At 33.6% G+C, this 11,575-nt stretch overlaps 1 protein-coding gene across 1 annotated transcript in view; it reads left to right on the top strand.

The window, feature by feature from the left end:
- The first annotated feature begins 238 nt into the window (after positions 1-238).
- The window catches only part of LOC129220445 (chitin synthase chs-2-like), a 66,864-nt gene continuing 55,527 nt past the window's right edge, over positions 239-11,575 (top strand). Inside the window, 4 exon segments of the mRNA XM_054854865.1 lie at positions 239-342; positions 2,573-2,808; positions 9,902-10,074; positions 11,073-11,452. Of these exon segments, the coding sequence (XP_054710840.1) occupies positions 239-342; positions 2,573-2,808; positions 9,902-10,074; positions 11,073-11,452 (893 nt within the window).

Raw genomic sequence — 11,575 nt, 5'->3', positions numbered from 1 at the left:
TTAAAACAGCTAAGTATGTTGTTTTTGGAGCTGTAACGAGTAAAATTTCTTGAAGAAAATAAATTAAAGAAAAGAAAAAAAAAAAAGAAAATGAAAAATCTCTGAGATAGAAAAAAGGGGTAAAAGAAGCGTAGGGTTAGGATAAAAATAAAAAATGAATACAATAACGAACAATTTTGATGGTACAACTATTTTAATTCACTTAGGTATCTGTGATCATCTGGAATAGTTAGGAGTCATGGCGCCGGTGCCCCGAAGCAACTTACAGATCTCGGATGAAGAATCAGATGAAGACAACGACGAGAAAACCCCTCTGGTTGAGAATCCGTACGACAGGTAAGAGTTTAATATCAAATATTTCATCCTACACAGTGTGAAAAGATTTTTTGCTGAACTCTAAGTAAACTTTCCGTCGCGTAGTAATAACTTAAACGATACTTTAATAAAATTTTCATAACTTACATTTTTTAGGGAGTCTTATCTTTATTAATAATAAAGCTGAAAATCTCTCTGTCTGTCAAGATCTCTCTGACGTGCATAGCGCCTAGACCGTTCGGCTGATTTTCATGAAATTTGGCACAGAATTAGTTTGTAGCATGGGGGTGTGCACCTCGAAGCGATTTTTCGAAAATTCGATTTTGTTCTTTTTCTATTCCAATTTTAAGAACATTTTTCTGAGCAAAATTATCATAAGATGGACGAGTAAATTACAAAGTTATCATAACGTGAAACTGTAACATTGGCAAGCCAATCGGCAAAAAATTCATCATACATTATTTGTAAATATACAGGCGAACCAAAAGACCTTTCAATTTTCTACTACGGGCAAAGCCGTGCGGGTGCCACTAGTTTTATATACAGTGGGCACCGTTTAATAGAACCAGTGGTTAATGAATCAACCACTTTAATGAATCAAATCGTCAGAAACGGAACAAAATCCAGCTTTATTGAATCTGCCGCTTTATGGAATCAAAACTTTTTAGAACGAACGTGATTCATATAAGCAGCGGCCACTGTAGTATAAAAATATATCCCCCTGCAGCTTGAAGTAAACTTTCCTTTAGGGCGCGAGAGGGGTAGGTGGTGGAGAAAGTCTTCTTAACACTTTTGTTTTTTACACTATTAAGATTAATCAAATCGTTTTTACTTATTTCCAAAAATATATATACTTTTTGGTATTTACTACATTGGATATATTTTATGAAATTTCGGAACTTCGAGGGAATAAAAACCATCCATCGACTAAAAACGACAATGGGGTTGTTTCCTTCAGTCAAAAGTACTACTTTTAGTCACTGAAATTGATAGAATAAGCAAAAATAAAAGCATGGACACAGAAAATACTTTCATTTTCCCAACAGTTATTTTTTAATTAATTTTTTAAACTTTCCGATTTTTCAAACAAGGCGTGGTCTTGATGACGTCACAAATGATGCACTTTGGCCCATATTTTTACTGCGTTTCCACGTTATGATAATCAAGAAGCGAATTAAAAATTGCGCTCTACGCTTGCTATCAACCATATCGTTGCCAATAAATGTGAGTAAAGATGCGAATTAAAATTTTGCTCTGCGACTGGCAACACTGAATGGCATTTCATCATTTGTGATATCATCAGGACAAGCGTAAACAATGAAAGAGCACCGATTAAAGTAATTTTTCAAAAATATTAAACTTGAACAAATTATGTAAAACAGGTCAGATCCTATGTTTTTAAACATGCTCTTTCAGAAAAAAATACTTTGTAATTTTTGGAAACTACCAAATTACCTCCAATAGTAGACTGGCGCAACCGCCATTTTAGATCAGAGCGCGTGTTTGCACGGTTGTCTTTCCAGGTTTGATATAACGTTTTGGCAAAGTTTTCAGGGGCAACCAGAACTTAAATATTTTATTTAAATATTTAAGGGGAAATTATCAATTTTCAGAATTTAACTTCGAATTTTACCCAATGATAAAATACGAGGATATACGCATAGCTACGAGAAGAAAAATTAGGCATAGAAAAAAAAAAAAAAAAACGAGGGTGGAGGGGGGGGGGAGTTTCTGTAGCCATAATAGTGGTTTCATATTACTACCGTAGGATTAATAATCTGGCTTGAAAATAAGGCTCATGGGAGGTAAACCGTCAAACCCCCCTAACTGCACAAACAAGTAATGCTATTCAAAAACCTTGCAACATGCGTAGATACAAGGGTGAAGCGATGGGGGCTATGGCCGCTCCCTTTATGGACTCTCCACTGGTAATTTTTCGATATTGAAGTTCAAAAAACATAAATTCAGATAATCTTTGATGATCTCAGGGGAAGGGAGGTCTGGCGCTCTTCCCCAGAAACGTTTCGGAATTGAAGCCCTAAACATTCGTGATTAGCAATCGTAAGTAAGGATATCTAGCAAGGGAAAGTAATAAATATTGGAGAAAAAAAAATCGCCCCATCCTTGAAAAATTTCTGAATTCTCCCTCGCCTTGCAAATACGCTGTAAGGTGGAATAGTGATCACTTCAGCAACTTAAGCTACGATAGGATTGTCGTCAGAAATAAGAAATAAAAAGTTTTTCTTTTCATTTTCAGACGGAAAGAAGATGTAAAGGGGTGGGATGTCTTCGTAGTGACCCCACCAGAAGAGGAGGATGAAACAGCCACATCCAAGGCCATCGACATCACACTCAAACTGCTTAAATTATTCGTTTATTTGCTCACCTTTGCTGTAGTTTTGTTGTCGGCCGTCATAGCTAAAGGCAGCTTCCTCTTCATGACTTCGCAAGTGCAACCTGACAAAAAGTTACCTGTGTGCAAGAAAGGATTAGGTAAATAAAATCTTTCTCTGTTATGAAAACTTTCAGAGTCAAATTCGTCGAATTACTTGGTATTATTCACCGTTTCCTCTGTGTAGTCTTCTATAGAATTGAAAAAAAGAAAGAAAAAAAACTTCATGGAATGTCAATAAATTGTTTCTACTGTTCCAGTAGTGAACTTGTGTTCTTCAGCATATTAAGGCGCAGTAAAGTCAGTAACGTGGTATTGATTCAGCAGTTCAAAAAAGAAATTACTACATGTGTGAATTCCGTGTTCCTTATAATAAACAATGTTTTAAAAATAAAAATTGGAAAAGGATCTCTACTCATGCATTGACTGAAAACATAGCATACATGGGTCATTCCGGTGAACATGGTACATTTCAGTTTTCAAAACTGTTTTTTCCAAAGTCATCTAATCCAACAAATATTAATGTCGAATAATGGCAAAAGGGTTTAATTTATCTGAACGATAAAAATTAATTAGCTCAACTTGGTATTAATATCTAATTTTCTCAGTTCTTTTATCAGAAATGAAAGATTTTGTCCACTCTGTTACACATTTAAAAACAAAAACAAATTCAAAATTTTCAATTTTTTTTTTGAATTTTTTTCGTTTAATATAAACAAATGCAACATATCTTTCATACAAATGCTTAAAATGTCATTTTAAAAGGCACATTTAAGTTTTATTGCTAATTATCTTACTCAAAAATACAAATTTAAAAAAATCATTTGCAAAAGTTAGATTATTATATGAAACAAACTTGAAAAAAGATTGAAGTTGGATTATCCTAATTAGTAATTGTGTAGTTCTATGCAAATTAGCCTTAAAATTAAATATTTAAAAAAAAATTACAATCAAATCAGTTAAAATATTCCTATAACAGAGTGGACTATTATTGAAGATAGAAGTAATCTCTATGTTTAAGCAAAGAAAATAGATAGACAATGTTTCATTTTGTAAAATTTTGTATTTAATTCAATTTTTCTATAAATTTGTTAAGCTAAGCTTTTTGAAAAACATCAATAGCATATGGGACTTATTTACTATTTCCATAAATATTGTCCATTTTGTTACACAAGAAGTGTAACAGAGTGGACAAATAAGTAGTTAATTTTTTTTTCTAAACCTAAACATAAAGTAACAGTTAAAATAGTAATACAAAAGTAAAGAGTAACTCTGAAATTACTATTTTATATGCAATTTAGATTTTGTTTAAAATTTTAATTAGTAAAATTAATGTAACATAGTGGACATTTTGTTACTCAATTTTACTATCAGAGACTAAGAATGAATCTTACCTTGCTTGTTGACTGTTGAATCCACTAAGGTTAGCTAAACATTGAGTTTTTACCATCTTGTCATCTCAAAAGTATTGGTAGTTTTTTTGTAAAAATATTTTTTTATTCTTTAATAACTGTAACAGAGTGGACATTTCAAAATTTGTTAAATGTAGGGACAATTGTAAATTCTCTGCATTTTCATTAAAAAAATATTTTTCTAAAAAAATTTATTGTTTAAACTGTTACAAGAAAGGTGTTGCAATATAATTAGAAAATTTTTTTGTTATTGCATCTGAGCAATTACTTAACTCACTTTTTAACTGTCACTGTTTTGAAGCTGGGACATCAAGTTTTTGCCTTTTTGACTAACATAATGTTTTTTAAAAAAATTCCCAAGTCAAAATATTAAAAACAAAAATTACTTCATGAAACAGAATTGCATGAAGAATAAAGAAAAAAATATGATTAATTCATATTAACTGTCAAATTTTCTGTAAAAAATCCAAAAGTGCCGGACATGAAATGTACCATTTTCATCGGTATGACCCATGTATAACGTTAACACAATCACCCCCTATCCTGTCTGTCCTATGTTAACCGTTTTCGACAGTATACACTGATCATTAAAACTATAAGCACAAAATTATACATAGTACTAAAAAGTCCATCCAAATATCTCTAAATAGGATAGAGTTAAAGACTCGCAATTGTGTTTTACGCCCACATAGCTAACATTATTGTAAATTTATTGTAAAGAGAAAACCATCGTTGGAAGGAAGGTGTTTTTGTGACCTCAGATAATTAGTTTGAAGTTGTTTTGTTGTAAAATTCTACAACAGCTAACTTGCAGGTATGTGTACACTCTTATTTTCAACTGTTAATTTATTCTTCACGACTATTAAATGTATACGTTTAGTCCTATGTTCATGCTTTTATTTATTTTTGCATAGTGCTCTGTTAGCCAATTATAATGCACCCAAGTCCAACATGGCGAAGAAGGGTAATGATGCTCATGTAAGCAGGCGTGATACCGGCTCAGTGATTGAAATCAGGTCACTATGGTAAACCTGCTGTATGATGGTGATGGTGGTGGTGATGATTTGCTTCCATTCAAATACAAACAGAATCTGTGTTTAGACAGAAATCTGCATTTTTCATGAAGATTTCAGGATGGATAAGGAAACCTGATTTTGCTTCACTTAATGTGTGGTTACAATATGAAGAAAGTAGTCGCATAAAGCCTCATGTACTGATCAAGCATCTGTAGGATGAGAACATCCCACACATCTACATATATGACCTTTGTCGTACTTCAAGTTTAATCCAAACTTCGAACGCAATTACCAAACTACCCTACCTTGTCGGGCATTACCGCTCAAGCAATATGGTATAGTCAAAAAATTCCTGAAAATTTTATGCAAATTCATTTGATGAAAACTGTTTTTAAGGTTTTGTAGTCATACTTCGTGAAAAAAAAAAAAAAAAAACTTTTTGTGATATTTGACCATTTATTCATGTTTTCTCTTAAGTGGCAGGGGAAACATTTTCCTAAAAAAGAATTTCGAAACCAATGCGCAAACGGCTCAACTAGTGAGGGAAAAACGATTAATAAATTAAATAGTATTAATGAGTTGAAAATAAGACTGAAGATGTCATCTCCAGTTCTAAGGAAAGATGAAAACTTGTAGGCTTGTATCATAAAAAAGGTTTAACAAATTTAGGGGATTTTGGATTTGGAGGTCTTTCAGTATTAGTTTTTTTTTTTTCGTAAAAAACCGAGCTCCAATCCTGAATAAAAAGGTAATGTTAGTTATTGATAATAACTTCCTTTTCAGTTTTCAACAGTAAAAATGTCAAAAGATTTGGTTGATTAAAATTAAGTTTGTCGTCAACATTAAAAAGTAATAAACCGGTGAAACTTCAATAGTTTATACCCAATCAAGTGCCCAAAAAAATTGTTTATTATATTGTTATTCTTAGACTTCATCACAATTATTTCCGCATAAAAAAATAGTGTAATTAAAGTTAGCTTTTATGTCAAAATAAAGATAATTAACTGTTGATAATATCGATGACATTAATAAACATCTAAAGGCACTTCAATTGAGTTAAAAATAAAAATAACCGCATTATGTAATTGTAACAGAATGCAATATAATTGCTCTTTCTGTTTGCTTTTGCAAATCTTCCTTGCTGAGCTTTCTTCCTATGTCTGAGCTCCTTGCATTTTGGGCAGACACTACAATGGCAGCTAATCTTCAGAAGAATCAGTAAAGGCTCTTTACCTCCTTCAGAGTTCGTGAAAGCTGGTTTTAAAGAGCCGTGGAAGGAATCTATAATTGCTTCGTATATGATTCAGAACCGGAATCATTTTCTCATTCTTATCTCTCACCTACCTTCTGACTAATCCACGGGTGGGGAATTCAACCGATGTTAGCCCACAATTGCAAGAACTAGTTCTACATCAAAGTTACTGATGGCTATTATGTACATTGCTCAATGCCATCAAATTGATGAATGTTTTGGCGCTGAAAAGCAAATATTATCTTTTGCAGTAAACAAAGCATGTAATAAGTGGAACAAAAGTTTCGATTAAAAAAATTACAATATTTTTAGACTTACACTTCTTTTAACGCTTCGTTAAGGTAATTTTGTTGCTACCGCTAAATACGGTATTGCTTCCTCTTAGAGATAAAATTGATGGTTGTAATTTGCTTCCTGGCTAGTTTTCGAAATTTACATCCATGTTTTCCTTAGCAAGGTATTGATTTAACCTTATAAACTCTTTGTTGCATCTGTATTTCGCTTTTTTTTTCTGGCTGAATTGGTTCTTGTTCTAATTCCAACAACTATTCATTGGATATTTCGTTAGATTCTTGTTTGTCGTCTTCAACTTCACATTTTAACGAAAGATTTTTCATAGAGCTCAACAACAACACAGGCTTGCAAATAAAGAATCAAAAAGTAATTACAATCCATTGACGTTGATTTGGGGAAAAACAGTCAAAAAATTCCATCTCGTACCAACTTTTCAGAAATCGGAAATTACGATTTTTGTAGCCCAACCGGTAATTAGCGTTATATTTAAGGAAAGGGATCAGCATATAGTGTCATAAGTTGCCATTATGGCGAAAGCTGAAGATCTTTCTGTCTCTGAGACTCCAAAAAAAAAAAAAAAAAAAAAAAAAAAAAAAAAAAAAAAAAAAGAGAGAGAGAGAGAGAGAGAAGAAGAAGAAAAATTGAAAGTTGTCGGAAAAAAAAAAGGAAAAAGAAAACAAAATCTACATAGTTGTCTTAAAAATAGTTCTACTTCCCCTTCCCATATTTCATACTTCTACTCTCTTCTCTGTATATTTTGATTGAAACGATTCTATGCGTAGCAGTTCAATGATAGGGCTCGGGACAAGAATGTGATACGCCACATGATGTGGATTTTTCAGTAGGCCAATTTCCAACTTATAAAAAAAATTTGTTGAATTTTTTAAAGGTAATACACACTATATATTCTGAAATACGAAACCCACATATGTTTTTCTCCAAATGATATAATTCATTGTCATGTTTATTTCAATTTTAGTTAAGAGAAACGAAAATTTTGTTCGAAAAGTCACTCCTTGTGGCATGTCACATTTCTGCCCCGAGCCTTTCAATTGTTATAAAGGTGTTATATCTGTTCAAGATTTCTGTACCGCTGCAGATAATTGTGCATAATTTTATGGGAATCAAGTTTAAAGTGTTAACCTATCGACAAAATATACTAAAGGGCAACAAGGGCTTGTATGAATCCGCTCGATTCCTTTTGTTATATTTGTGTAGAATTGTGTATTGAGAAAAAGCATTAATAATAGATTTTGTGAAAAGATTATTTTTGCATATTTCGGTGAAAAGTTGGTGACCAGGTTACTGCCGTGTTCAGCTAAAGGGCAGTAACTGCAATTTTTCTTTTGCATTTTTGTTACCTATTGTACGTTAGCTTTATTGTACAAGCGTGCTTATTTGGTTTCCACTGAAAAGCTCGAAAACTCATTTCTGCCTTTACTGCTTTTTAACTGCCCACGGCAGCCATATCCTTCGTAGGTGGGTCGGTCGGTCTTGGTTTTACTTCTTTCAGCCGCCATTAGCCGGAGACTGCAGCGCCTCCCACATTTTTTATAGAATTGCGAATTTAAATACCTCATGATTTTAATTTGCACTACGCTTCTCTGAGGTCACGGTGGCTGACAAAAAGGTAACGGAAGTGTATTCATAAACAGCAATACAGAACGCCAAAGCTAGTAACTCCTTCTCAAGAATGGTATCTAACAACTATTCTGTAACATCCAAACGACATTAAAAACTGAATGGTTTCAATTTTCACTACTCTTGCCTGAAGTCACGGTGTCCAGCAGTTCTAAAATTGACGAAAAGGTAACGGAAGTGTATTCATGAAAAGCAATACAGAAAGAAATATCAAGCAACTCCATACCAGGAATGGTATCTAACAACATTTCTGTTACATCCAAAGGACATTAAAAACTGAGTCATTTCAATTTTCACTACGCTTGCCCAAAGTCACGGTGTCGAGCAGTTCTGGAATTCGCATTAACAAGTAACGGAAGTGCATTCATGAAAAGGAATATAAAACGCAATAGCTAGTAATTCCACATCAGAAATGGTATCTAACAACCATTCTGTAACATCTAAAGGACAATATGAAGTAAGGTGCATAATAATTAGCCGCTCGCGACTTTCAGACTCGAAGAATGAAAACAGCTTCCTCGACATGATCTTTCAAACTCGTGCGTTCCAATTCTTATGACAAGATAGCTTTACAAAGATCTCATAAAGCACATGCTTCGATCAAAGCATGTCCAATCGAAACATCTCACAAACGCAACAAAACGAAAAGACAGACCATTGTTGCAGTCCCATAGAAGCGCTGCGATGTTCAAGAAGAAAGTAAAAGAGCTGGAAGTGTCCTACATTTACATCACCTTTGACACCAACTGATTGTGAATTTCGTGAGTCAGTATTAAATGCGGATTGATATTACACCGTGATTACTGCCCACAATCAAGTGAGAATTGTCATTGCGGTGGATAAAAATTTTGTTATGTTCTTTTTTAACACAGGAAACTTGTATTTTTTTAAAAATAAAATGAACAGCTCATTGTGCCATTTTTAATTCATCGAAGCGCTTCCAAATAACTGATTTTTATCAACAGGTAACAGATTATACAATACACGTTCCATTCAGGGCTTGAAAATATCATGATATTTTCCAAAATATCGAAAATATCGAGTCATCTATCCTATATTTAACCGACTTCAAAAAAGAGGCGGTTATCAGTTCAAACCGTATGTTTTTTTTTTTTTTTTTTGTCTTCTTATAGCGTTTTACCTCGTTAACCGATTTTGATGATTCTTTTTTTAATGAGTAGGCGGGATTCAATTCAGCAACAAATATATTCAAACAAATTTGCGCCTTAAAAAAATATCATAATGCATCAACTAATTTTTTTTTTGTAAGTTCATTTCTGCTGTTTTCTAAACTCAGCGCGAAATAGAAATCATGCATTTTTTTTTTTTTTTTTCATAATACGCATACAGCTGCTGCAAAAATTTTTAAATTCCCGTTTGGAGTTAAAAAAAAAAAAGAAAAAAAGTCACCATTTGAAACTTTTTATTAATGTCTGAGAAATTTCTTGCGATTAATACTTTACGGAAACTTTAAACCTAAATAATAAGACTTGGTTTTAAACAATGTTTTGTGAAAAAGACATGTCTTGATGGAAAACAATTTTTCTTGTAATTTAACTCTGCTTTTTTCTTCTTCTAGGTTTAGATCGAGACAGAGATTATGAGGTTTATTTTCCTACTTTAGAGAGGGTGGCTTGGACTTGGGCCCTTTTCTTCATAATGGTTGTGCCAGAATTTTTTACTCTCTTTCGCAGCTGCCGCATTTGCGTCTTCAAGTCCTACAAGAGGCCAAAGTTTTTTACCTTCGCAGCGGTATTTATTTATCTTCTTTTATATCTTCTGTATATAAAGAAGAAAAGACGTGACAAATATGATACTTTGTTATACACACTACACAAACTAAGAAGTAAACTATAACTTTATACAGGGAAGTTGCTTAAAAATGAGAGCACCACATTTGAAAAGCATCGCGTAAACCGTTAAACTTTTGAAAACTTTACTGAATTTTCTTTGTTATACACAAACACAAACCGTTTACGACAGATCAGGATTGTACTCGTGATGAAGAAGTCAGTAAAACGTCGTTTTGGTCCTTTTTTTTAGTTTTTCTTTTTCTTCTTTTGTTTCTATCCTCTTTCCTTTCCTTCTTTTTTTTCTATCCCCTTTCTTTTTCTTCTTTTGTTTTTATTCCCTTCCTTTTTCCTTTCTTTTATTTTCCTGAAAATATTTTCTTTCAGATAAAACTTTTGTTAACTTAACTTTTGACCTCACTTCATTTAACATTTAAAGTTTCCATTACTTTTCAAAACATTTTATGCGTCAATGCTATCAGCAAGATCTGAAACAGAGTGCTGCCATGCAGTATGACTTACAATAAAAATTTAATGATAGAACTGGAGCTTAAACTTTGAATGCGCTTTACCCTGGACTTTAAAAAGTTCTCTTTCATCACATTGCTTCTCACTGTCCTTTGTAAACCAGCTTAGAACTTAGATTGTAAACCAGTTAACTCCATGATTGGTAACTTATCTGGAGGCAATAGAAATATTTCAGGTTTCTTGCATGTTGTGTATTTAGCGGGTTTTAGTACAACAAATTTCTCTATTTGTAGGTAACATTTGAAGTTTCTCTTTTTTTCTACTGATGCAGTTTGAAGAAATAATTAAGTTAAGGGAAAAAAAACTAATTTTTGACAATATACGGAGTTAGTTGATTTACAGCGTAGGGGTCGTCGATATGATGATGTACCCTGATATTAAATTTTCGACTTTTACCATTTTAATAGCTGTGAACACTCCTTTTCGTTCCAGGTTTTCGTCGCTGAAACTCTTTCCACGACAGGCCTCTGCCTGCTGGTATTCGTGGTACTGCCCGATTTAGATGTCGTGAAATCCGCTATGCTCACCAACTGTGTCTGCCTGGTGCCAGCTATCTTCAGTCTCCTATCTCGGCACAAGGAAGAGAATCGGAGGGCCCTCAAAGTGATTTTCGACATTGTGGCCATCGTCCTGCAGGCAGGAGCGTTGGCCGCCTGGCCCCTGTCCGAAATCGATAGTCCCAGGGCCTGGTGCATCCCCATTGCGATCGTTCTTGTCTCGGTGAGATGGTGGGAAAATTTCTTGGACAAGAAATCCCCTATTGGTGTGATCCGGAAATTGAGTGCCATCAAGGAAGACTTGAGGAAGAGCAGGTGAGGGAAGCAATTTTATTCGTTTATCAACTTTAGTGGTCATCTACAAAATATTAAAAAAAGAAAAACATCCAGCGCCTGACATTAATTTGAATTTTGGCGCCTTGAATTCAAATGATGTTT

The sequence above is a fragment of the Uloborus diversus genome, chromosome 4, assembly GCF_026930045.1.
Source record: "Uloborus diversus isolate 005 chromosome 4, Udiv.v.3.1, whole genome shotgun sequence".
Lineage (NCBI taxonomy): Eukaryota > Metazoa > Arthropoda > Arachnida > Araneae > Uloboridae > Uloborus > Uloborus diversus.
Note: the sequence above shows the minus strand (reverse complement) of the source record. Positions and strands in the feature narration are given on the sequence as shown.